This window comes from Microtus pennsylvanicus, chromosome 5 (assembly GCF_037038515.1).
Source record: "Microtus pennsylvanicus isolate mMicPen1 chromosome 5, mMicPen1.hap1, whole genome shotgun sequence".
NCBI classification, from domain to species: domain Eukaryota; kingdom Metazoa; phylum Chordata; class Mammalia; order Rodentia; family Cricetidae; genus Microtus; species Microtus pennsylvanicus.
Genome location: NC_134583.1, coordinates 7,600,950 through 7,627,165, shown reverse-complemented (window position 1 = coordinate 7,627,165; position 26,216 = coordinate 7,600,950). Strand labels below are relative to the sequence as shown.

The following is a 26,216-nucleotide window of genomic DNA, read 5'->3' as shown; positions in this document are numbered from 1 at the left end:
AACTAAGAAACTGTAGTAGTGTCGGCTACCCCAAAGTAGTTCTTTTCCCAACACAGGCATTTGGATAAAGGTCTTCAATCCCTTAGGGGCTTGAGGAAAATTACTACTTGATAAAGCAGTTATTCTTATCTCTAGCAAGAGGAACTAGTGGGGCCTATTGTCAAGGTCAATCTAGATTCTTCAACCCCTGGTCTAAACTACACCCCAGTTCACAAGGCCCTCTCTCACATTTAGTCCTGTGTGAAACTACACAGTATAAAAGCTGCAATCTTAAAACGGGCATTGGTGGCGCACGCCTTTAATCCCAGCACTCAGGAGGCAGAGAAAGGCGGATCTCTGTGAGTTCAAGGCCAGCCTGGTCTACAAGAGCTAGTTCCAGGACAGGCTCCAAAAACACAGAGAAACCCTGTCTCGAAAAACCAAAAAAAAAAAAAAGCCGCAATCTTTTCTCAATACAGTGCGCTGGCAGACAATCAGATTCTCCCTCAGATGGTGTGTTTGTCTGCACATCCGTCCATGTTGCCGTCATCATACAAAAGCTGGTCCCTTTGAGACCTGAACCCCCCCTGCCAAAGCAGGTCTCCTGCATATACTGGCTTTTTGGTCAAAATACCGTCTTGCCTCCCTCAGACTGTTAGTCTACTGGCACGGTGGTTGCAGAGAGCCCTGGAATGTCAAGAGAGTTTGACACCTCTTCATGATGGTGTCATAAATTCTGATTCATGATGCATAAACATAAGTGCAGACAAAACACCCATACACATTAGATAAAAATAAACCTTAAAGATATTTTTAACAATATATAAAATAAAAATTGGGCTAGTAAAGTCCTGAGTTGATCCGTGGGTCTCACAAGGTAGAGAACTGACTCCTGCAAGCCTTTCTTCACATCTACATGCTGTGACACATGCACACAGATACACACACGCAACAGAACAAACTTTAAGTAAACACAAAAGTGATGAGTTTAAAAAAACTGAGCATTGCTCAAGGCTCACAGAATACTATCTCTGAAGCCCTGTGACTGATAAGTTTATCCATTCTGGCATTCCTGAAGCACGAACAGCCCAGTTCTAGACAGGAGAAAGATGAAAAGGTTGAATTGCAATTCCAAGGTTAGAAAAGAAGACTCAATTTCTAGCTCCTACTTCTAACAGTAAATCCCACATTAACTGAAGTAGATGTCTTAAAAGACACAATTCTTAAAAATGTTCGAGTTGAAACCCCACCCCCCATTCTCTATGTGACCCAGGATGACCTCAAAAATCCCCACCTGCCTGCCTCAGCCTCTCAAATGCAGAATTAGGGCTGTATACCAGACCTAGAGATCACTTTTATGGTTTATAATTTGGGGGTGGAGAGCATAAATCAGTCTTTAGACTGTGCATGCCTAGCATCAAAGAGACACTGGGTGACCCTCAGCATGGAACAGCACTGGAGAGATGGAAACAAGAAAATCCAAGATTTAAGGTCATCCTCCACTAAGTGAGTTTGAGGCCAGTCTGTGCTATGTCCTCAATATGAATTATAACTTACAATTTTTGAAACTACCACTGATTATTTCATTAGTTTGATTTTTTATCAAGATAATAGAAAATGATTTATGGACATTAAGACTCATCACATAATAAACCCAACATAGGAAAATATCTTCATTTTAAAAAACTCTTTCATTCATTAAAAGTAACTTTAAGAACTGATGATGTATCTAGCATGCTCAATCCCTAGTACCATTTTATACACACACACACAGAATGACACTTTTATATTAATCGCCGAAAATAAAGAGCCTTATAGTCTTTATTGCATGAAACTTCATTTTCCCAGTATTATTCATCTTTAAAACCATTATCAGTGGACACTACTAGGAAATTAATATGCCAAACTAAAATAGACTTAATTTTTTCTACAGGTTAAAAAGCGGACTCCAAGGCCGAGCGGTGGTGGCGCACGCCTTTAATCCCAGCACTCGGGAGGCAGAGGCAGGTGGATCTCTGTGAGTTCGAGGCCAGCCTGGTCTACAAAAGCTAGTGCCAGGACAGGAACCAAAAGCTATGGAGAAACCCTGTCTCGAAAATCAAAAAACAAAAAACAAACAAACAAACAAAAAAAAGCGGACTCCAAATTGGTCATGATGGCGCAAATCTGAAATCCCAGCATTTGGGATGGGTGAAGTAGGACAACTACCCAAAATTCAATGCCAGCCAGGCCTACACAGAAAGAGTCCATCTCAAAACAAACAATCTCCCAAAAGGTGACATACACTTAACAAACAAAACCCCAAAAAGTGGACTCCACTTATAAGTAAGAGCCTATTTGTAAATTACACTAAAATAATTTCTCCAGTTTATAATAAGCTTTGCATATAAAGACCAAGTAAGAATAAGTAAGCACTTTTTCAGGGCAGAAATTTCAAAAATTGTTTAAACAATTGCTGCCTCCAACTTTCTAATTGCATATATCTATAAACAAGCCATCCTCGATCCTACAAAGTTCTTTTCAAAATAATGAGTAGCCATCAAACCATGTATAAGCATAAAGTGCACATAGCAATGGAGATTGTTCTGTATGAGATCAGGTACCCTGAGCTTATATAGAAAGATTGCAGAATCTGGAACCCGGCGAGTGAAAGAGTAACTTTGCAATCCTAAAATGCTCCACCACTGTTCAAACCTCAGTGTTTCCAAAACAAAATCTCAACAATGAGACATCCATTAGGTTCACTCGTAGTGGGAAAACGGCCCATTTCTTCCTCACTTGGGCAATTTTATCAATGTTCTCCAACGCAAGCAGCAGCCCCTTGGAATTTCACATGTTATCTGGGGGAGTCGTGATTAAGTCCAAATGTAGACCCAAACTCTGATTTCTGTCATATGCAAACTGTTCTTAACATTCTAAACCCTAGTTAGAAGACGCTGTTTGAAAGCAATGTCCTTGGGCAAGAAAAGAATGGGAAGGTCTACGACCGACCTAAGCACAATCCCTTGTCAACTAAGACACTCAACAGGAAAGAACCCAAGAAATGTGGGGTGGAGGTGGGGGTGCAGGGGGCCGGAAATCCTACTCTTCCGGAACGTAAAGGAGAAACTGACACTGGAAAAGCCGCCCCCAAGGGACAACCGACTCCGGAACGGGTGACAGCTCCCTCGCACCGCGGAGAGCAGCCAGCACTAACGGCCGCGCACCGCAGACGCCGCCGCCACTCCCAGCTTGCAGGTCCGGCGGGATTGGCTCGGGAACATCAACAAAGACCTTACGGTCCGAGAGCCTAACCCAACAACAAAGGCCGGACGACCGCTCGCACCGGCCGGGAGCGGGGAACTCCCGCGCGACGGCCCAGCCCCGGAGCCCGCGGCGCAGCCCGGGGAGCGTGCACCGAGCCCGAGGCCACCCGGCCCAGCCCCGGCCGCCGAACACAAAGGCGCGGACCGCCCGCGCTCCGGCCGCTCAGGCCCCGCGGAGGGGGAGGGGCTCACCTGGCACAGCTGCCGGCAGTAGGCGGCGGCGGCCTCCACGGCGGGCTCCCGGCTCTCGCACAGCCGCCGCTCCAGCTCCTGCAGCCGCTCGCCCAGGCGCCGCAGCTCCGCCGCGCAGCCGCCGCCGCTCAGGCGCTCCTGCTCGGCCTCATCGTCCGCCATCTTCGCAGCCCGCTCCGTCGCGTACGCACCTGGGTCACGTGATAACACAATGCCACGTTCGGCGGGGTCACGTGCCCGGTGCGCTGGCACGCCTGGGCGCACGTACAAAGGCCGGCGGTGCGGGGCTGCAGCGAACTGAGGAGGCTTTGGCGGCCGCGGCCCTGGCGGCTGCTGCACGGGCTGCAGAAGAGCTCGAGGCCAGGGCTGAGTGCGGAGCCGGCGCCTGCCCTGGTCCCCGCGCCCACCCAAGAACGAACGTGCTCTCTAGGTGTCGAGGGCCCACAAAGGGAACAACTGGGTCAGAACGGAATGAGGTTCAGTTCTCATTCTGGAAAACCCTAGCAGCGAACACGGGAAAAGTATAGTTTGGAGAGAACGCAACCAGACCGAAATGATTAGCGTTGTAGCTAGGCGGTTTTTAAGGCGCAAACGCTTTTTTAAAATAAATCTGCTTCGCCACTGTTTAAGATTATTGCATGCTACAAAAATTGACACCTAATGCAGGCTCTTGAAAGTAGGTCAAGGAAAAAGAACACCATTAAGGATTCTAAAGTAAAAGAACAAGGATGGCAATAAATACCTCCAGCATTTTCCCCCTTTGGTGCAGCAAACAGACAGCCTTCTAAACCATATTTTTTTTTACTTGCACCCCGAAAGCAATGAATCCTTGGCATAGAACTGTAGAGGGCTGTGTCTTGTGTGCACCTTTGTAATTCCAGCACTGGATGGAGGCAGGAGGTTCAGAAGTTCATCCCTGCCTACATAGTATTTTCTCGGCCCGCCCAGCCCACGCTTTATGAGACCCTGAAACAAACAAAATTTTAAAGTGAGGGGGAGGGGAAATAAGAGGTGCTCAGAAAATCAAAGTGCTTAACCATAAATCTCATAATCAAGTTAATAGCAAAGCCAGTGTTGGGGATGTGTGACAAAGTCGGTAGAGTGCCCGACTTCCACCGAGGGACCCGGTTCAGTTCACCACACTGCAAAAACCAGGTCAAAGGCACACCGCTCCTTGTTTAATTTAACCACTCCCCAGCTGGAAACAGAAGGCTCAGAAGTTCAGGTGCTACGCAGCCAGTTTCGGGCCAGTAAAAACAAACAAAACAAAACAAAACAAACAAACAAACAAACTCACAACCTAACGCTACTATTAGAGGCAAGAGGAAGGTGCCTTTCTTAAACCGAATCTTTTACAAAACAAAAACAAATAGAGATAAGACACCTAGTCTATTTTCTATTATGTTCTGAGTGAGCAATATTTTTTTTTTTTTTAGTTATCTAAAGTAAAAATTCTTCCTGGCTGTTGACTCAAGCGAAACAGCAGCGAGCAGGAAGCTGAAGTCTTGGGTCTCCTGGTCCAATCCGGCCTGGGCTACACTGTAATACCCTGTCTCAAAAAGTAATTTCTATTGTGTACAGTGGCTTTGACAGGAAAGTTATATAATAAAGTCAGATGTGGCACAACCCTGTAATTCTAGTATTTCGGAGGCAGAGGCAGCAGGGCAGGAAATGGAAAATGTTCTCTAAATACTATGTTGCCCTACTGAATGTTTGTAAATGCAGGTTTTAAAATCACTACATAAGATGAACATGCACAACTAAATCTTTTATGAAAAACGGCGTCAGTGTTACATATTAACAAAACAGAATCTTCTAATGTTAGCTTATGCAGGAAGCCAGGGGAAGCCACATTGAAAGGCTAAGGATTTTCTCCTAGCGGATTTAATTGCAGGGCCCAGGCCTCACCGCCTCGAGGCACGCAGCACCACACCTGGTTCCAGGAAAAGCCGCAAGCGGACACCACCCCGGGAAGGCCAACAACGAAAGGGAAGTACCTGACATTCCAATCATTAGATAAGATTAGATAAGATCACCAGAAATCCCTGGAGCCTGGTCTCACCTTTTCTCTCCTTTTGCCTAGACCCTAGATAGACTAACATCAGCCAATCAGGGTCCTGAACCCTAGAAATTCCCTCACCCCAACCTCTACTGTGATAAAAAACAATACCCCACTTCTAAGTCGGACAGACTTGATGCTTGAATAAATGCCACGCTTTTACATACAAGACTCATCTCCTAATTGGTTTTTTGTTTTGTTTTGTTTTTTGTTTTTTTGGTTTTGCAAGACGGGGTTTCTCTGTAGCTTTGGAGCTTGTCCTGGCACTCGCTCTGTAGACCAGGCTGCCTGGATCTCACAGAGATCCGCCGGCCCCTGCCTCCTGAGTGCTGGGATTAAAGGTGTGTGCCACCACCACCTGGTCTCCTAGTTGATTTTTGAGGGGACTCTGTGATCTGGGCATAACAGTAACAGTTCAAAAGAGTTGAAAAACCAACAATAAAGGCAACCGTTTTGTCTTTGCCTGGTGCCTGTAGACACTATCTCCGAGATATCCTGTAGACACTACCTCTGAGATATCCTGTAGCCCCCTTGCTAATGATTTTTAATTTTACAGTTTGATTTCCCAAGTTATACATTATTCAGGTATTGAAGTGAAATTTCATCAACTTATGCTATTTTAGGATTCCAGTGAAAAACATGTATGTATATATATATGTATATATATACATATATATATATGTATATATATATATATGTGGCCAGGCAGCAGTGGTGGCACACACCTTTAATCCCAACACTTGGGAGGCAGAGGCTGGTAGATCTCTGTGAGTTCAAGGCCAGCGTGGTCTATGGAATGAATTCTAGGACAGCCAAGGCTGCTATGAAATAAACGGCAGCTTAAAAAAAAAAAAAAACGATTCCAGGCGGTAGTGGGGCACACACTAGGGAGGCAGAGGCAGGCAGATCTGGTCTACAAGAGCTAGTTCCAGGACAGGTTCCAAGGCTACAGAGAAACCCTGTCTCGAAAAACCAGAAGAAAAAAAAAAAAACAAAGGACAAAGACAAAGGAAGAAACAGTATGTGATTAACCACTGATAAAGCCAAGGACTGTAAAATAGCAAAGATTATGGGTTGTTGTTTTTTCTTCGGTTGTAATGGATTACACCACATTCCATCTACAAGAAGGAAAAAACTGTGTGGATGGGGTGTGAAGAGACATATTCAAAGTGAAGTATGCGTGAATGCTGCTTTTTAAATGATTATGCCGGGCTGGGTGGGTAGCTCAATAGCTCCGTGGTTAGAGCAAATATGTGTAAGGCCCTGCTAATGGGGGAGGGGGACCACTAAAAATGCCATTCCTACCTTTAGGCCGTGATACCCTTACAGCTAAGATAACTGTGTTAGGGGCTGGAGAGATGGGCTCAGTGGTCCAAAGCATCAGCTGCTTTTCCAGAGGACTAGGGCTGGATTCCCAGCACCAACAGAACTGCTCACAGCTGTCTGGGACTTCAGTTCCACCGTTTCCGCCGTCCACTTCCGGCACCTGTCAAGCACGTAGCGTGGGGGCTTTAAGCAGGCAAAAGACCCGCACAACTACTGGAATGGTAAAGTGATTCTGAGCACTAATACTGTCCTATAAATGCAGCTGTACCCTTCCTTCACTTTTATCTAGTGTCAGTGAATCCCGTCTCCCTACTTCTGTGTCCCTCACTAGATGTATGCAAAAAGTGCCGACTCCAGAAAGGATAAGGTCTGCAGTAGCCGGTGTGCGAAAATTAGAATAGGATAAAAACGATCTCTATCTTGAAGGAACAAGTCCACGGAAGAGTGACTGGTGATCGGAATACCTACAATATAACCAGGGCTCTCTCTGAAAATGTACATATAATCCGGGTGCAGCGGCAAACACTGATATTCCTGCCACTCAGGATGCAAAAGATGTGGCTTGCAAAGTCACCCGCAGTCACATAGCAGGTTCCAGGCCAGCCTGAGTCATGGGAAATTCTGTTCAAAAAGAGACAGTGCATATGGATTCACCTAAGAACATTAATCTGACGGAAGTGCTTGGGCACAACACCCAACAAATCTCTACACAACTGCAGGCTTAATTTTTTAGGGTTTTTTTTTTTTTTCGAGACAGTGTCTCCCATTTTTTTAGTTAAATGAGAACTAGCCATTTGTGGTGGCTCAAGAATGTAATTCCCACACGGGGGCAGGTGGAGCAGGCCACTCTCTGTCTCAAAGACACCAAGGATCCCTTGATAACCTGGGAGAGCCCAGGAAATCGTGTTTCCCACAGAGAAGAATCAACAACCACACTGAATGGAAATGAGGACTTGACACCTCCTAGATGTGGCTGAGAAAGGAGAGACCGTCCAGAGACGTCTCAGAGAGTCCAGACTGAACACGGTCGGTCTGCGGAATAGACCAGGTTATGGGGTGGGGTGGGGCAGAGAGAGAAACCAAGGGAGCCCCGAGAACCGAGAGCGAACGCCGAGAGCGGAGAAGAGAGCACCCAGCCCAAATAGCTGAGTCAGATTGGAATCAGAAGCCGGAGGAAGAAAAGCAATGCCCTAAGGCTGGAGAGGTTTTAGGGTAAGGCTCAGGGAGGGGGTGTGTGCGAAGCGCTGGGAGAAGCCAGGACTCAGCAACAGGTACTGGCAACGCCAAGAGAACCTAGCGGTTCTGCCTTGACATGTTAAATTTGCACCTCGGCTATCCATGCGCTCTGGGTATCTTTGGGACCTAACCTACACAACTTACTGTGGCCCTAATCTTCATAAGTACCAAACTGTCCGTTCATAGGTCTCTCTCTCTCTCTCTCTCTCTCTCTCTCTCTCTCTCTCTCTCTCTCTCTCTCTCTCTCTCTCTCTCTCTCTCTCTCTCTCTCTCTCTCTCTCTCTCTCTCTCTGTCACCCTTCTCTATCCACAGGCTCCTAGGAGAAATTGGATACCTATTCCATAAAGTGACAAGCCCCTAGGACCACAAGCGTCCAGATTTCTGGGAACGGTACCACGATCCTTTGACACCGGGGCGTGGTGTCACAAGGGCCTCGGCTCTGTACCGCAGCGCCCCAGCCACCAGTTACACTTCCGGCACTTGGGCGGAGCTGCCGTGCTTCCGGGTCGCGCCAGCTCCCGGGTCGCGCTGTCTGCAGCCCAGGTCTTGCGCACACTCTTGAGGAATTCTTCGACTGCCGGGCCCGCAGGTGGGAGGCGGGACGTCTGGTGTCTGCTGCCCGCAGGCGGTGCAGGTCACCCGGCTCCGGCCGCCGCCACGCTGCTCCCAGACCCCGTCTGCACCTCGCAGCCCGCAGCGCTTGGGTCGGCGCTCTGCGACTCGAGCCGGAGCAGCTTTCCACGCCGCAGCGCTGAGGGTGGAAACGCCCGATGGCCGCGGGGCATGGCCTCCAGAACCAGGAGTGGCAGCCCCGGGCTGTGCGCTGAGGACACGGCGGCTGGGGGTGCAGAACTTGACCTGCTTTCTGCGTAGAGCTGGGAGGCACCTAGACGGACGGGCGGGCAGTCTTGTGAAAGCGGGGATTGGCGTCTGTCTGGAGTGGATCCAAGTCTGGAGAGCTATTGCTGAGACCACCGACCCGTCTGTTGGAAACAACGCACTTTTCCAGGGAAGACATTTTCTCTGAGAGGCAGAGCAAAGGAATCAAATAAAAGTGCTGAAAACGTAAGCCATGCACTGGTCCGCTTACAGAGATAATTCTAAAGAACCGGAAACACAAAGCTTACCTGTAAAAGGGCTAACTTTAGCCCTTAGGTTCTTTTCATTGGTAGAAACAGAGGGAAGCTGATTTTATTATCTATCTGGGTTTTTAAAATTTTTTTCCTTATGAAGGAAAGTCAAATGGAAAATGAAAGTAACGATATTTTAAGGACAAAAAAGTAGTGTCTTTGAAATAGTCTCACTTTGTAGCCCATGCTTGACTTGAACTCTGGGAGAAAAAAATATTTTTTTCTTTTCCTTTACAGTCCTTCACCATAACATTCGTTTAGTGCAGACCGATGAGCAAACCCAGTGCTTTGTACACGCGCGGCAAGCTCCCCATCAACTAAGCCACAGCCTAATCGTTCTAACTTCTTAACCAAAATGAAAGTCATCATAAAACAAAGCAAAACAAAACCTTGGAAGCAAGCTCTATCGAGTATCTTCGAATTGGTGCACACCATTTCCTCAAAGAAGCAAAGAGAAATCTAGGAAACATTTTCCTGTATTTTCCTTTCCCTTCACCCTCCTCTCCCCAACCCCCTGCCTCGTACACATGCCCTATTACTATGAGTGACACTCGCAACCTTCTAGTTCTAAATTCTAATCGCTGTACCTCATCGGGAATATATAATATCACCGCTGTAGCATTTGGGTGTTGAAAAATAGTAATGATGAGGTGAAAAGAACTTAGACATGCACAGGTCTCTTCCCATTTTTGGACCTCAATTTATAGAATTTTGTTGATTTTCATGAATCATCTAATTGATAACGTTTTGAGCATTACTGCTCTAAGCACATATTGAACAAGGAATATCCCCAACAAGAACCCTCTATCACTCTTCTTGTATTATTTTACATTATGGGTGTTTTACCTGCATATATGCACACATACACATATGTATATAAAAATATATCTGTGTATCGTGGGGGCAGGGGTAGAGTGCAGTGGCCAGAAGAGGGCATCAGATCTGTTGGAAGTGGAGTTACAAGAGGCTGTGAATGGCTTTTAGACACAAAGCAAATAAAAACCAGCCTACATTTCATAATCCCAGAGAACCTAGACAACAAAGAGGCCCCTAAAAGAGACATACATATATCTAATCTACATCTGAAGTAGAAAAAGACAAGATCTCCTGAGTAAATTAGAAGCTGGGCATCATGGGTGAAGGTAGAGGGGAGGGGAGAGAAGGGAAGAGGAGCGGAGAAAAATATATAGCTCAATAAAAACAATTTAAAAAGCCTGGCGGTGGTGGCGCACGCCTTTAATCCCATCACTCGGGAGGCAGAGGCAGGAGGATCTCTGGGAGTTCGAGGCCAGCCTGGTCTACAAGAGCTAGTTCTGGGACAGGCACCAAAAGCTACAGAGAAACCCTGTCTCAAAAAAACAAAACAAAACAAATTTTTTTTTAAAAAAAAGAGGCTGTGAATGCAATGTGGGTGCAGGGAGTCCACCCCAGGGAGAGCAGCCCTTGCTCTTCAGTGCTGAGCTCTCTCTCCAGGCCTCATGCTTCTTTTTCTTGTTTCATTTTGCTTCTTGAAATAGAATCTTACTTTGTAGTGCTGGCTGGCCAGGAACTTTCCACATAGAACATGTTAGCTTGAAACGCAGTGATGCTCCTGACTCTGCTTCTGGTGTGCTAGGATCACAAGCATGGTCCGCCCACCTTTACAAAATGTCCTCTTACTTTCTGTCCTTCTCCAATTCTCCTCCTGTTGAATCCCTGTTACACAGGGCTGTTCTGGTGGGTGAAAAAAATGTGGGTTCAGTTATCTGCAATCAGAGTAAAGTTGGCTTGTTTTTTCTTCTTCCTCTTAGGTTCCTCTCCTTTGAGTAACAACTCTGCAAGGCAGGGTAGCTTTGATGAACTACATACCATGGTTTCACTTGAGCCAGCCAGTTTCCTTTTATAGTTACTCAACTATAGGTGAGCCCCATTCACAAACCTGTAAGCCCTTTAATAGTAGAAACTGTGTTTTGTGTCCAGTCTACTTTCTATAATATCATTTGGCAATGACAATGTGCTTAGTAGTTAATATCTATTCACTGGAATGAGTGTAAGCCAGTTTGTATTGACAGTAGCCTGTCACACTTGTCCTCATGATTGTGAAACGTTTTAGATTCTGTGGAAAGAAGATACTGCCTTTAAACCTCAGGATCTTTCTACAGATGTCTGTAAAATATTTAGGAGACTACATTTTATCCATAAAATGTTCTAAAATAATAAAAATAATATGCTGTGCTAGGGCTGTAGCCTAGCAAGAACACAGCCATGGGTTGGATCCGCAGTCACTGAAAACCAAACACAAGCTACAAGCAGAAGCATTTTTAGCAGATAAGATAGCTGCTCACTTTAGGGTATAGGAGCTTCATTCCTCCTCAAGAACAGCAAATGCCCTTGGCTGCATGTCTAACACAGAGTCTCACACTGTAGGAACTGACTATGTAGCTCATTCTAAAGAATGACGTCTTTATCTGTGTGTTGTGTGTGTGTGTGTGTGTTGTGCTCACAGATGCCAGAAGTCACAGGATTCCCTGGAGATGGAGTTTCTGATGGATCTGAGGTACCTGACATGGGTGTTAGGAACTGAACTTGTCCTCTGCAAGAACAGGAAACCCCCTTGGCTGATGATTCATCTCTCCAACCCATGACCTCATTTTTTAAGGTCAAATTTCAGTCAAAGAGAGCTGAATCTCTCAGGCCTGGAGTTAATTAAGTGTCGGGGATTGATTAAACCATTTGCCCCATTTTCTAATTCCTTATTTGTATTGCATGTCGTAATATTTCTTCCAATCTAAGTTGTTGGGACAGATTGAAATGTGTATATAAAAGTACTTAATAGATGCCGGTGGTTCTTATCACGTGATGCTTGTTCAAAGCAGTTCCTTTCACCATGGTAACCACTAACCTGCCTTTCTAACGTTGAATAATGCTCACGCTCATACTTTCTTTCCAGTTAAGTGTTCTATACAAGGTTCACATCTCTAAAATGATTTTTACTTTCTAGCTTGTCTTATAGTTGTTTACTTAATTTCTCTGTCTTAGAAACAGTTCTTAAATAATCTATTTACATGCTCCTTCAAAATAGGTTAAGTGAAAATGGAGGAAAACCATTATCTCATGTTCAAGGTCTGGCCAGACCCTAGAAATCAGTGTATGAAATACCAAATATAAGTCTTTTTCATCAAATAAAGAAAGGCTTGTGTATAGGATAAGGAATTCAAATCTTTTACAGCCCCTTCCACAACCTTGTAACACTATACAAATATTTCAGTCTCCCCACACCCTCTAAAACCTTTCGTCCCACCAGGGTCCACTACTGTATTCCAGGAATTTGATGGCCTAGAGTAGTGATCCCTTCCCCCTTTCTTAATTTTCTGTGCACCAATCCTTTTCAGGACAGCTAATTTGAAGTAAGTCTGTGAGGTCAGATGATGTGGGAGTGTCATATATCAATCTGTTGATTTCATTGGTTAAGTAATAAACAAACTGGTTGGGCTCATAGCTTAGAACATAGGTGGGTGGAGTAAACAGAACAGAATGCTGGGAGGAAGAGGAAGCGAGCTCAGACTCGACAGCTTTGCTCTCCCGGGCAGACGCGATTCAGCTCCGACCCAGGATGGACATAGGCTAGAATCTTCCCGGTAAGCGCACCTAGGGGCGCTACACAGATGATTAGAAATGGGCTAAATTAATATGTGAGAATTAGCCTAGAAGAGGCTAGATAGAAATGGGCCAAGCAGTGTTTAAATGAATACAATTTGTGTGTTGTTATTTCGAGGCATAAGCTAGCCAGGCGACCGGGGTGCTGGGGACACAGCACCACCGCCCATATTACTACAGTCAGACCCCAGCAAATGGAGAAAAGACACAGTCACTGCCTGAGTTAGAATAAAAATCAAGTGCACTTCCTGGCTCAGTGTGTTTGTTCTTCTCAGAGTAAAGTTTGCCAGACCCTTTTGTTGAATTAGTGGTCTCTTTCTTTGCAACTTCAAAAGCATTTTTTTAAGGGCAGGTGTTAATTTATTCTTCTTTCATGTATTACATCCCAACAGCAGTTTCCCCTCTTTCCACTCCTCCCAATTCCCCTCTTCGCCTCCCTTCTTCCCAATATTCACTCCTCTATTTCCTGAACGGCCAATAGCCAGCAAAGAAAGGATGGGGGGGGCTAGCAGGCAGAAAGGATAAATAGGAGGAGAAATCTAGGCTAGAATAGAACTGTAGAAATAAGAGAGGAGAGAATGAGGGAGACACCAGGGGCCAGAAGCCAGACATACAGACAGCAGGAAAATAAGATATACAGACACAAGACAAAACATAGATAAAGAGAAATAGGTTAAGATAAAAGAACGAGATAGAAATGAGACAAAGAAGAAGAAGAAGAAAAAGATATGAGTCTAAGTTAGGCCAAGCACCAATAACTAATAAGAAGTCTCCATGTCATGATTTGGGAGCTGGTTGGTGGCCCCAAAGAAAAAGCCTGGTACCCTCTTATTCAGGATAGATGAGGCAATCCAATAGGAGGATAAGGATCCCAGGAGCAGACCAAAGAGTCTGACACCCCCATTCCTACTGTTAGGAGTTCCACAAGAGCGCCAAGCTACACAACCGGAACGTATATGCAAAGGACCTAGGTCAGACCCTCACAGGCTCCCTGATTGCTCTTTCTGTCCCTTTGAGCCCCTATGAACCCTGCTTACTTGACTCTGTGGGCTGTGTTCTCCTGGTGTCCTAGACTCCTCTGGCTCCTACAATCCTTCTGCCCCACTTCTACAGGGATCCTCTGGCTCCACCTAATGTCTGGCCCTGGGTCTGCATCTGCTCCCATCAGTGGCTAGATGAAGCATCTCTTATGATGATTGGACTAGGCTCCAGCCTATGAGTACAGCAGAATATCGTTTGGATTAATTTCATTGATTTTTTAAAAAATATTTATTTATTTATTATGTATACAATATTCTGTCTGCATATATGCCTGCAGGCCAGAAGAGGGCACCAGATCTCATTACAGATGGTTGTGAGCCACCATGTGGTTGCTGGGAATTGAACTCAGGACCTTTGGAAGAGCAGGCAATGCTCTTAACCGCTGAGCCATCTCGCCAGCCCCTCATTGATTTTTTTTCTTTTGGCCATTCACGTCAGGTTCTATCCTAGGTCTCTGAACGATCAAGGTTCTGGCTCCTGACCATCGAGGCAGTGCCAGGTGTGGGCTTCGTCTCATGGTGTGGGCCTCAAGTTGGACCACTTGGTTGACCACCACTGATCACCACAGCACATCTTGCAGGCAGGACAAATTGCAGGTTAAAGATTTTGTGACTGGGTTGGTGTCCCAGTTGCACCACTGGAAGCCTTGCCTGGTTACAGAAGTTGGTAGGTTCAGGGTCCGTATCCCCCATTACTACAAGTCTTCACTAGGGTCACCCTTGTGGATTCCAGGGAGTTTCCATGGCACTAAGTTTCCACATTATCCCTGAAATACCCCTCAATTCTAGTTGTCTCTCCCAGTACTTGCTTCCTCTTTCCTCCCAACCTGAGTCCTCCTGTTCCTGTGCTCACTCATCCCCAGTCCACCAGAAGAATCTACTCTATATCCCGTTCCCAGGGAGAACCATACATCATCCCACCCACCCCCACATGAGCTGTCCTTGTTACTTAGCTTCTCTGGGTCTGTGAATTATAACATGATTATCATTTACTTAACAGCTAATATCCACTTGTAAGTTTACAATACATATTTGTCTTTCTGGGTCTGGGTTGCCTCGCTCATGATTTTTTTCTAGTTCTATCTATTTGCCTGGAAATTTCGTGTTGTTATTTTTTTTTTAACAGCTGAGAATCCATTGTGTGAATGCAACACATTTTCTTTATCCATTCTTCAGTTGACAGACATCTCAACTTGTTTCCAATTTCTGACCATTATGAATAAAGATGGTTGAGCAAGTGTTGTGGTAGGATGGAGTGTCCTTTGGGTATATACCCAACACTTACATAACTGGGTCTTGAATTAGATCAATTCCCAATTTTCTGAGGAGCCACTGTGTTGATTTCTATAGTGGGTGTACAAGTTTGCAGTCTCACCAGCAATGGAGGAATATTCCCCTTACTTCACTTCCTCTCCATCATGAGCTGTTACTTATGTTTTTGACCTTAGCCATTCTGACAGGTGTAAGATGGAATCGCAAAGTAGTTTAGATTTGCATTTCCCTGATGACTAAGGATGTTGAACATTTCTTTAAGAGTTTATTAACCATTTGAGATTCCTCTATTGATAATTCTGTTTAGATCTGTACCTCATTTTTTTCATTGGATTATTTGATTTTCTGATATCTAGTTTCTTGAGTTCTTTATATATTTTAGATATTAGTCCTCTATTGGATATGGAGTCAGTCAAACTTTCATAATTCTATAGACTGTTACTTAGTTCAAATGATGGAGCCCTTTGACTTACAGAAGCTTTCAGTTTCATAAAGTTCTAGATATTAATTGTTGATCTTAGAACCTATGCTATTGGTGTTCTGTTCAGAAAGTCTTCTCCTAAGCCAATGAGTTCAAGGCTATCCCCCATTTTCTCTTCTATCAGGTCCAGTGTATCAGGTTTTATGTTGAGGTCTTTGATCTTCTTGGACTTAAGTTTTGTGCAGGGTGCATAGATATGGATCTATTTGCATTCTTTTACATACAGACATACAGTTAAGCCAGCACTGTTTGTTAAGGATGCTATCTTTATTCCATTGTGTTTTTCTGGAGATATATATCCTTTCTTAACAAACTATCTTTGCTTCATATTGACTTTTTTTTTTTTTTTTAGTTTTTCCGAGACAGGGTTTCTCATATTGACTTTGATTGACATTCTTTTCTGTAACATCACCAGAACCCCAGCCTTGGGCTGCTGAGATGGTTCAGGGGGTTTAAAAGTATGCGTTGCAGAGCCTAACAGCCCAAGTTGGATGCCCCAAACTCACAGAAACCACATACAGTGAAAGGAGAAATCCAACTTCACAAAGTTATTCCCTGACTTCCACACATGCACAGTGGGATTTGTGAGACACACACATGCACACACCCTGCAGATACACACTAATGCATAAAATAAATTTAAAAAATAAATTTTAAGATTCTGAAGAGCTTCCATTCAACAAAGTAAAATGAAATATTTTTAAAAAGAAAAAAATTGGGGATTGGAGGAATGGCTCAGAGGTTAAAAGTGTTGGCTGCTCTTCCAGAGGTGTTGAGTTCAATTCCAGCCAACCATGTGGTGGCTCACAACCACCTATAATGAGATCTGGTGCTCTCTTCTGGCCTGCAGGCATACACTTGGGTGGAACACTATATACATAATAAATAAATCTTTAAAAAGAAAAAAAAATCATGGCTTCACTTAATTTTTTCACGAGATTTAAAATTTTAAATTTAAGTTATTTATTTTTTAATTTATGCATATGTATATGCCTGTGGATACACACACGTGAGTGTTGGTGCCTGTGTAGGTCACAGACATTGGCTCACATGGAGTCACACGTGAGCCTCTTGACCTGGCATAAAATCTGGGTCCTCTGGAAGAGCAGAGCATGCTCTTAACTAAATGCTTTCCTCCAGCCCCTGATAAGATATTTTTATTTGTTTTTTTTTTCAGTTTTTTAATCATTCTTAGGCTGCCATGTGGGACTGTTCAGAGTCCCCCTCCCCCTGACACGTATACTGAGTACCAGTCAGTCCTTCTTGGGGTCATCTCATATCTTTCCACATATCCTTATTAAATCCAGGTGTCTGTTAATTTAAAAAATGGAAGCAACTGTTTTATTTTTCCATTTCCTGTTGGAGTAATGTAATCCTGGAAATGCTTTTCTCCTGCTTTGTGAAAATATCAGGTACTTAGCTGATTAAAAGTGCTACTCTTAGAGCCTTGTTTATTTAAAAAGTGTCAACTTTCAGGATGTTTTGTGCAAATCTCAATAAAATTGCGTAGAGAATGACCGAATGCTCTTTTTTTTCATAAGCTGTCCTTGAGGTCACCACTACCTGAAAATGGTTAAAAACAAAAATGATCTCAGGATTGCAACATGATAAGATCAAATTGATGTCATGGTAATTATACCAAGTACCGTCCAATCATTGGGTAGAGTTTCCAGTTGATCCCTAGGCTTAGGTGCAGGTGGGAACATGCAATGTGTATTGCTCTGCAGCTATAAAAGTCAGTGGGAGACATTATTAGCTGCAGTTACTGAACTATTGAGACGAAGTTGAGATCCCTCTTCAGCTCTGCAGTCAGCTGCCTGAAACCCATCCCTCCAGAAGTCCAGAGGAAGGTAATGTGATGAAATGATTTGGGGGATTTTTAATTAAGGAGTGGAATATTTGAGACCACATGAAGCACTTTTCTGCACACAGACATTGGTAAGAAGATAATTAGGCATTTATTAATTTTCTTTACAGTGCTCGTGGCGGAGTTAGGAGGAAGTCTGTAAAAGTGAAGTGTGTGGTTGAAGGCTAAATAAGTTGTTATCTTGCTGATGCCAGAAACTAAGTGTCTTCTGCTGAGATGCTGGAGTCCCTGTCAAAATCTAAAATATTTTCTTGAGAGCCACTGCGTGTCATTTGAAGGGCATTCATTTGAGTGTCTTTCAGAGACCAGAGGGCAAGTTGCTGATATTACCTTATTATCAGTTTTAGATGACGCGTCACTAAATTTCCAAGTTGGTTATCAATAAAACAGCTCTCATGTTCAGTGAAATGACCATACATTCCAACATATTTGGAATAAACGTTTCCATTCTTAAGTTTAAAACAGAGAAGTGTAATCTGTTGCAATGGCATATGCCTGTCATCCCAGCAAGCAAGAGAGTAGAAAAGTGTAACCTGTCAGTCACAGTGGTGTGTGCCTGTCACCCCAGCAACCAGGAAGGGGAGAAAGGAGTAACATGTCATAGTGACTTGTGCCTGTCATCCCAGCAAGAAAAACTGGGGTGGGTGGGGGAGAATTCTTAAGTGAAAGCAAGGTTTACAGACTAGAGAGATAAAAGCCCAGAGGCAATAATAGGTAGATGGGATAATTTAAATTGAGAGAAGCTGGCTAGAAACAAGCCAACCTACGTCTGGGCATTCATAAGTAATAATAAGCCTCTGTGTGTGTGATTTATTTGGGAGCTGGGTGGTGCACACCCCCTAAAAAGCTAAAAGAGTCAAACATCACACAACACATGTTTAAATCTATAGTAATACCTAGGACTTGTTTGTGATGGTCAGCATTGTCAACTTGATAGATTCCAGAATCACGTGGCGACGGGCCTCTTGGCATTCCACCAAATGGTTGCCCTGGTTTCGTTAACTGAGGTGGGAAGTCCCACTCACTATAAATGAGATCCTTTCTTAACCAACGATCTTTGCTTCATACTGACTTTGATTGACATTCTTTTCTAAAACATCACCAAGAACCCCAGCCTTGGGCTGGTGAGATGGTTCAGTGGGTTTAAAAGTATGCTCTGCAGAGCCTAACAGCCCGAGTTGGATGCCCCAAAATCACAGACACAGAGGGATTTGGTATGGGAGGGTGCCCTTGGAACTATCCCTACTTAGATACCGAAGTACGATTGCAGTTATATTTGTGTTAGCACTGGCTGAAATAGTGATTGTTTGAGAAACTTTAAATAAACAGAGCACCTTTGTTCCTCTTTCTCACCGTTGACAGGTAGGACTTGGGATGGGTCTAATACACAGTGAGGGTCACTTGGGCATGCAAACAGCCACCACATTTCAATAGGATTTTTGTTTTCAAAGGACTATAAGTTTGCTTTCCATTCAAAAGTAAGATATTTTGCATTAGAAGATGAATTTGTTTTTTGGACACAGATTAGTTAATACAGTTCAGACTGGCTCCGAACTGTATTTTGGCTCCGAATGCAGCCAAAGATAACCTTGAACTCCTGATAATCGTTCCTCTATCTCCCAAGTGCTGGCTTTACCAGGAGAGGAGAGTGTCAGGGGCCAGCCATTCAGCCACCCAGCCAGCCACCGAGTGAGAATTCCAGGAGTTCAAGTCTAGCCTGACTGTATGATGAGTTCCAGACTAGGCTGGGCTGTAGAGTGGAACCTCAAAAAGTGCTCAAAATTGTTAGCAATTCGGGAAATGCAAATTAAAGCAAATAATTTTTAATTTATATTTATTGTGTGGGGTAGGGTGTGATTATACCATCCAATGTAAGTATGGGGAGTAGAGGAAAATCTCTGGGAGTCAGGTTTCTCTTTTCAAGTAGATTCCATGGATCAAGCTCAAGTTGGAAGGCTTGGTGGCAAACACCCTTATCTGTTGAGTCATTTTCCTGGCCCCAAAGTAAAAAAAAAAATTATGGTGTCTTGGCCTTTGTTTTTGAGACAAGGTCTCGATATGTAGCCAGGGCTGGCCTGACCTCAAATATTCTGTTACACTACTGCTGTGAGGTAGTTTCTTTAAGAATAACAAGAAGATGATATAAAGGGGAGTGGGTGGGCCTGGGAGGATTTCGGAGCAGAAGTAGGAAGATGAATATAATCAAGATGCCTTGCATAAAATCTCCTAAGAATTATCAATTTACGATATTATTAATATTAATAACTATACCATTAATTACTAATTTAAATGATTTATAGTATTCTGGTATTTTTAAAAAAAGCTCAACATGAAACAACCTTTCCCTTCCAGAATGATCTGAAGGTGGCTAGAATGTCTGAGAAATTTTAAATCCTTTGAAGAACACATGTATTTTCCATGCTAATCTCTTTTGTCTTGATTGTCTCTTTTACAAGTAAAAGAACTGGTTGTAGTTCCACGTGCCTTTAATCCCAGAACTAGGGAGGCAGAGGCAGGTAGATCTCTGAGTCTGAGGCTAGCCTGGTCTACCTAGTAAATTCCGGAATAGCCAGAGCTACAGAGTGAGATCCTGTCTTGTAGTGATTGAATGAAAAACTTTCACAAGGTGGCTCAAAGCCATCTGGAATTCCAGTTTCAGGGCATCAGATGCCCTCTACTGGCCTCCACTGGCACCAGGCACACACACACACACATAGACACACACACACACACATAGACACACACACACACATGCATGGACATTTGTGCACAGGCAAAACACCCTCATCTTAAAAAAAAAAAAGTAAAACAAGAGGAAGATAAGAGTTTCTGTTATTGTAAGCTAAATAAATAATGATTTCACTTTTCAGACTTCTTTTCACATCTTTATAAACCAAGTTTAATATGCATTAAGTTTCCATATTCTACAGTCTTGCTACAAATGCTTATCTTTGGATTAATTCTGATAGAGTTGCTCACTACATAATGGTTGAATTTTCATAATATATGAGCAGAAATATCAAAGCACAAAATGATAGTTCATACAAGAAACCAAGTATAATTCTAAAATTATCACTTTGGGTCACTTATAGCAGTGCTTCTCAACCTAATTTTAATAATGGGATCTGTTCGGAGTATTAAAATTTGAAGTTGGGCATGGTGACTGAATCCTATAACCCCAACATTGAGGGCCTGAGACAGGAGGTGCATCAATTTATAAATCAGCCTGGGCTAAATATTCAAGACTTTCCTCCCTTTTGGCTTTAAAATTGCGTCAGAACGTTTTGAGAGGTTGGCAAGGTGTCTCAGCAGATAAAACCACTGCTGTCAAGCCTGGCAGCTTGAGTCTGATTCACAGGACATGCGGAAGAGAACCAGTTCAGATAAATTGTCCTCTGACCTCCACTTACATCCTGTGGCTTGCCTTTCTGAACACACACAAATAAATAAAAATGTGATTTTAAAAAAAAAGATTTTTTTGCTTTTCAAGATAAGGTCTCTCTGTGTAGTCCTGGCTGCCCTGGAACTCGCTCTGTAGACCAGGCTGGCCTTGTAGAGATCTACCTGCCGCTGCCTCCTGAGTACTATGATTAAACACATGGGTTTCAAGAGAGCTCATTTAAAGAGCAGCAACAAGCTGGGCATGGCAGTACATGCCTGCAATCCCAGCACTTGAGAGGCTGAGGCAGGAGGATTGCTGAAGATTTGTGAATGTCTTAGGCTATATAGTGAGACCTAGGCCGTAAAGCAAGATCCTGTGTCAAAACAAAAATAAACAACAACAACAAAAAACCTGAAAAGGAAAAGTTACCATATGATGACATGATGGGTTTCTTGGTTTTTCTTTGTTTACTGTCTGGGGACACAGAGTCTCACTCTGTAGTACAGAGTAGCCTTCAGAGTGCTGGGATTATGGTTACAGGCCACCAGGAAGCAGGTGACAATTTCCTTGACAGAAAATGGTGAGAAGAGCGGCATTGTTTTATCGTTTTTAAATCTCCTCGATGTCTGGCCTAGGAGGACCCAGCTGGTTTGATGTAGCCCTTTATTTACCCCGTCTCACTGCCACATCGTGGGTCTACACTGAAAAATGCAAAGAACATTTTAGTATTATTGCTAATTGTCCTCACAGACCCACTGATGCTTCTAGGACCTTTCCACTTCAAGAATCACGGACTTCGAACAGTGGTTACCTGTTCTAGGTATATATTTCTATTATATGTTCATTATATATGTTTATATAAATATGAATTCATATATCTATGAATAATGGCTGTAAAACTGTGTGAGTTAGCACATAGCAGTAATTTTAGTGCCTGGGAGATGAGGCGGTAGAATCAGGAGTTCAAGGTCATCCTCAGTTATAAAGGGCATTTAGCACAGTCTGGGTTACCTGAAACCCTAGCTACTTAAATGAATAAATAAAGCAAGCAAACAGCCTTCCCCGCAAACCCTAACTGAATAACAAGAAAAGCTCCCAGGCTGTTTAGCAGAGTGCCTGTACCCTCTTATATTTCCACTGGCAATGTCTCTATTATCCAGTTTCATGCATCCAGTCTAATATTTGACATTTCTTTCATTATAACTGTTCTGGTGATTGTTGTTTTAATTTACATATCTGTCACCCCAACTACTCCTTTAATTACACTGGGGAGGCTGAAGAATTGCTGTGAATTCATGACTGGAGAGGGGAGGAGGAAGAAGAGGGCAGGAGCTGTTAGGTGTTAATTGTGAAGGTCGGAATAGGGAGACACAGTGTCCTATCTCTTTCCTTAAGCGATGTGGTGTTTTCATTTGTGTGGATTTAGGGTATGTTGGAAGCTGAAAGCAGAAGGGGCAAGACATAATGACTGTTATGAACAATAATGTTAAATGTGCTGGTTGTTAGTGCAAGGAACACAGCTCAGTAGTAGAGCAGTGACTTTAGCGTGCCCAAAGCCAGCGCCAGCCATTAAAAGCATCACACAAACACTACTGGCTTTGTGTCATGACTGGCAAGCTAAGATTAGACTGTTATGTTTCTGTGTTTTCTCTCATGTGTGGTTTGCAGGAGGACGATGGATTACTACAGAAAATACGCAGCTGTCTTTCTGGTCATGTTGTCCATGTTCCTGCATATTCTTCATTCTCTTCCTGATGGAGACTTGATTATTCAGGGTATGTGACCAAACTCAGGCTTGCAATAAAAAGGGAAACATGTATTTCTAGATGTACATCAATAATCATTTATTAATTTCTACCTGTTTTCACATGTGATAAATAGTCACTCCTGAGTATATATCTAGGCACTTGCAGACTGTGAACCCCAAATTAAATTCAGTTCAGAAAATGTACAATGAAAGTGTTTTATTCCACATTCATTTTCATAGCATCCTGAACATATCTATCTGAAGTACTTTCCTTGTTGTTCCATATCTGAGTTTGACGAGAAGAAAAGTTATCCTTACTCAGATCAGCTGTTTTTCCCATTTCTTCCAGATTTCTGAAAATGTTAGCATCACTTTCACAGATGAATTTTTATATCAGTTAACAAGTGAGGGAAAAAGAAATCACTTTTGTGCGTTAAATCTGTTTTGCTCTATTATCTGCCACATCTCGTACAGAACCTGACAGGATCCCACCAGCTGGAGAATGGTGAACTATTATCTGTTATGGTTTTTCTCTTTGCTCAATGGTAATATTTGAATCTCAAATTCTAAGCACAGATGTCGTTCGTATTATCAGGCTGTCTTACCTCATCAAGCTTTCCTAATTCTGGTAATTTTTTTTCTGTCAACATTTGGAGTTTCTATGGGGAACAACAATAGCAGACTTGCCTCCAGAAACATTTTCCTCCCAAATGAATGTGGCATTTCTGTCAAGCTTCTGCGAGCTCTCTAAGCACGCAATTAGCTAGCATTGGGAGAGTCTCTGCTTGGAGGATGAGAAACCACCATGGCAAATTCCCTATGCAAATCTGCAAAAATGATTTCTCTGTGAATGGAGCTATAGTGATTATAAAGATATCATGTGTGAAGATTAATATGCCGATAAAAAATACTTACTTCCTTTTTTATTGCCAATGCAAAAAGTGTTTGTCCTGTCGTACTTGGGAGAGAGTTAGTTATCTCTGAAGCCTTTCTCGGTAATCTCCTCCTTCTCTCTTTTCTGGCTAGGTTGCCCAGAATGTAAACTGAAGGAAAATAAATACTTCTCCAGGCTGGGCAACCCCGTCTATCAGTGCATGGGCTGCTGCTTCTCCAGGGCATACCCCACTCCAGCCAGGTCCAAGAAGACAATGCTGGTTCCAAAGAATATCACCTCGGAGGCCACATGCTGTGTGGCCAAATCATTTACTAAGGTGAGCACTTCCTAACAGCCCATCCAGAGATAGTTTGTACTCACAAGGCTTAATGTCTACATTGTCCAGCGACCGGTATTTATTGCTCCCTTGTACAGGCAACATCACATCTTTCCTCTTTAATTAGAAGAATAAGCTAAATGGAAAGTCTTGACGACACAGATGTAGAGAGAACAGTAGTGGCCTCAGTCTAAAAAAATAACCAACAGGAGGTGCATGGTGGGAGGTTAGACAGCGATAACAAAACATACCAGGCAAAGCAGTTCTCGGCTTTTACAGAGCAGCTAGGTGTTGACAGCTTACCAGAGTTTATTATGTAGAGACCTAGAAGAGAAGGCTCCTAAAGTTAGCTAGCACAGAGAAACGGTACAGTAGGCGAGAGGAATGAAAACACTCCCACCCTGGTTTGATCATCATAGTTTGTGTGTGCATCAGCATCATATTACCAAACTATACTCCGTATGCACGTGCAATTAATATATTCTACAAAGAAATAGCAAAGCATGTGGGTGCAGTGATGCATTCCTGTGATCTCATCCTTCAGGAACTAGGGGCGAGAAGACCCTAAGGGTTCTGAGTCTACCTGGCCTGAACTGGTGAGATGGATCAGTGTGTAAAAGCATTTCTAGACAAGAACAATGGTCTGAGTTGGGTGCCCAGGGCACAGGTGATGGGAGGAGAGACCAGATTCCTTTAAATTGTCTCGATAGCACCCCGCAACACACATATACCCTATAAGTGGGAGAGGAAAGGCCCACTTGGTATTCACAGTGAATTCTAGGTTAGCTAGGTTAGCATAATATGATGATGTCGCAAAACATCGCCAGCAACAGTAGAAATGAATAAACAAACCAAAACACCAAAACCCAGCGACCTGGGGGACATATGTAAGATGTGTGAATCTCTGAGGTTTGACTCTTAGGAAATGTGAGGGGGGCGGCCGGGAATAGCAAGTAAGTAGGTATTTTTTAGGAGTGGAGATATAGATCAATGGCTGGGTGTTTGCCTATGAAACGCTGAAATAAAGATTCTTTAAAATGGAGAGAGAAAGAGAGAGAGAGGACAGAGCCAAACAAATGTTTCCGCCAAGGTGCTTGGTCCTTCTGAGGAAGCTAAGGCCGCGTTGGGGTGGGGCCCTCTTCCTGGGAAGCACACCCACAAGATTTTATAAGTAAATATTAGCCTAAGGGGATCACGCCCTACAAACAAGGTGATTGACTAGGCTTCCCCTACAAACAAAAGCAGGTTGAAGGAGCATAGCTTATTTTGCGATGTGAATTTAACTGTTAGAATGACTATATCCCCAGAAATTCAAAATGTAAACATACCAAACAGCGATGAAATCATTCCGGTTACTGCCTTATTTAACACTTTGCCGTTCTGTCTGTCTCCCTACCTCCCTGTGTCTCTCCCTTTGCAGACCACAGTCTTGGGATACGCTCGAGTGGAGAACCACACGGAATGCCACTGCAGTACGTGTTACTATCACAAGGTTTAGCTTTTGGCAGGCGGCTGTGCTGGGGATGGCTGGTCTGTGGGGCGGCACCGTGTGACGCCGCCTCCCACACTGCAGCCACAGGCCATCCCCTCACACTTCAGCGCAGTCGGCAGTCTCTTAGGGAAAGTAGAGTTTTTAGCATGATCACCAAAGTTGGTTTCGTCAGAAATAAAGCCTTTTAAATCATCAATCACAGAATTGTCACTGTCTTTAAAACCAAAACTATTATTACTTGGACAAGATTTATCAGAGGGAATGATCCAACGTGTTGAATTAGGACCAGAGACAGAGACATGTAGTGACCTAACACTGGATAATCTTGTTTCCATCTAACCTTCTAGAAGCAAGCTGTCTTTCCATCAGACAGTGGGCTATTTATCAGATAGCAGATTTATCACTGGGGTGAGAGAAAAAGGTACAAAAATTCGATTTTTACTCATGTTTATGTCCCCTTTACATCTCTCTTTTATTATATTGTATCAAAATATAGGTAAAGTATTATGCTACTACATGGATATAAATTATAAGTAAATAGACATACATTGTGGATATTTGAGTTGAAAAGTTTTCATTGGTAAAAATGTACAACCCATAAACAAAAAGTAAATATGCTTCTTCGGGAATGGGAAAGGGTAAAGCATGAATTATCTATCTACATGACTTATGCCTCCCCAGAATGGAATTAGTAGTCAGGCTGTGGCTGAGTGGTGGTTGGGAACAGGGCATCACTGTCGTCAGAGGAAATAAGATTGCTCTAAAATTCCAGAAGACTCAAGCGGGTCTGAGTGTGCATGGTTAAGTGACAAGAGTAAGCTGTCCGGTGAGCACTCCCGGGGGAGCAGCAGGACCACTTC

At 43.4% G+C, this 26,216-nt stretch overlaps 2 protein-coding genes across 6 annotated transcripts in view; one reads left to right on the top strand and one right to left on the bottom strand.

Moving 5' to 3' along the window:
- Nucleotides 1-3,651, bottom strand: part of Znf292 (zinc finger protein 292) — a 66,503-nt gene extending 62,852 nt beyond the window's left edge. Inside the window, exon 1 of the mRNA XM_075971219.1 lies at nt 3,477-3,651. Coding sequence (XP_075827334.1) covers nt 3,477-3,638 — 162 coding nt within the window. The 5' untranslated portion in view covers nt 3,639-3,651. The remainder of the gene's footprint in view (nt 1-3,476) is intronic.
- Nucleotides 3,652-8,535: 4,884 nt separating this feature from the next.
- On the top strand, nt 8,536-25,552 carry Cga (glycoprotein hormones, alpha polypeptide). 5 transcript variants are annotated; one of them, XM_075974616.1, is made up of 7 exons: nt 8,536-9,163; nt 11,019-11,127; nt 11,714-11,764; nt 21,657-21,726; nt 22,575-22,681; nt 23,680-23,864; nt 25,285-25,552. In XM_075974616.1, exons 4-7 carry the CDS (start codon nt 21,665-21,667, stop codon nt 25,360-25,362), a joined length of 432 nt encoding a protein of 143 aa, XP_075830731.1. In that variant the 5' UTR covers nt 8,536-9,163; nt 11,019-11,127; nt 11,714-11,764; nt 21,657-21,664; the 3' UTR covers nt 25,363-25,552. The 5 variants fall into 5 exon arrangements, with proteins under 5 accessions (XP_075830731.1, XP_075830732.1, XP_075830733.1 ...); XM_075974617.1 differs by lacking the exon at nt 21,657-21,726; XM_075974618.1 differs by lacking the exons at nt 11,714-11,764; nt 21,657-21,726.
- Nucleotides 25,553-26,216: the final 664 nt, after the last annotated feature.

Excerpts from the sequence above, each read along its gene's own strand:
- Cga (XM_075974616.1), top strand. The coding sequence starts at position 21,665 with ATGCTTCTAGGACCTTTCCACTTCAAGAATCACGGACTTCGAACAGTG. Across the intron at positions 21,727-22,574 it reads ACAGTGGTTACCTGTTCTAG|GAGGACGATGGATTACTACA; the intron begins GTATATATTTCT and ends TGTGGTTTGCAG. Across the intron at positions 22,682-23,679 it reads TGGAGACTTGATTATTCAGG|GTTGCCCAGAATGTAAACTG; the intron begins GTATGTGACCAA and ends TTTTCTGGCTAG.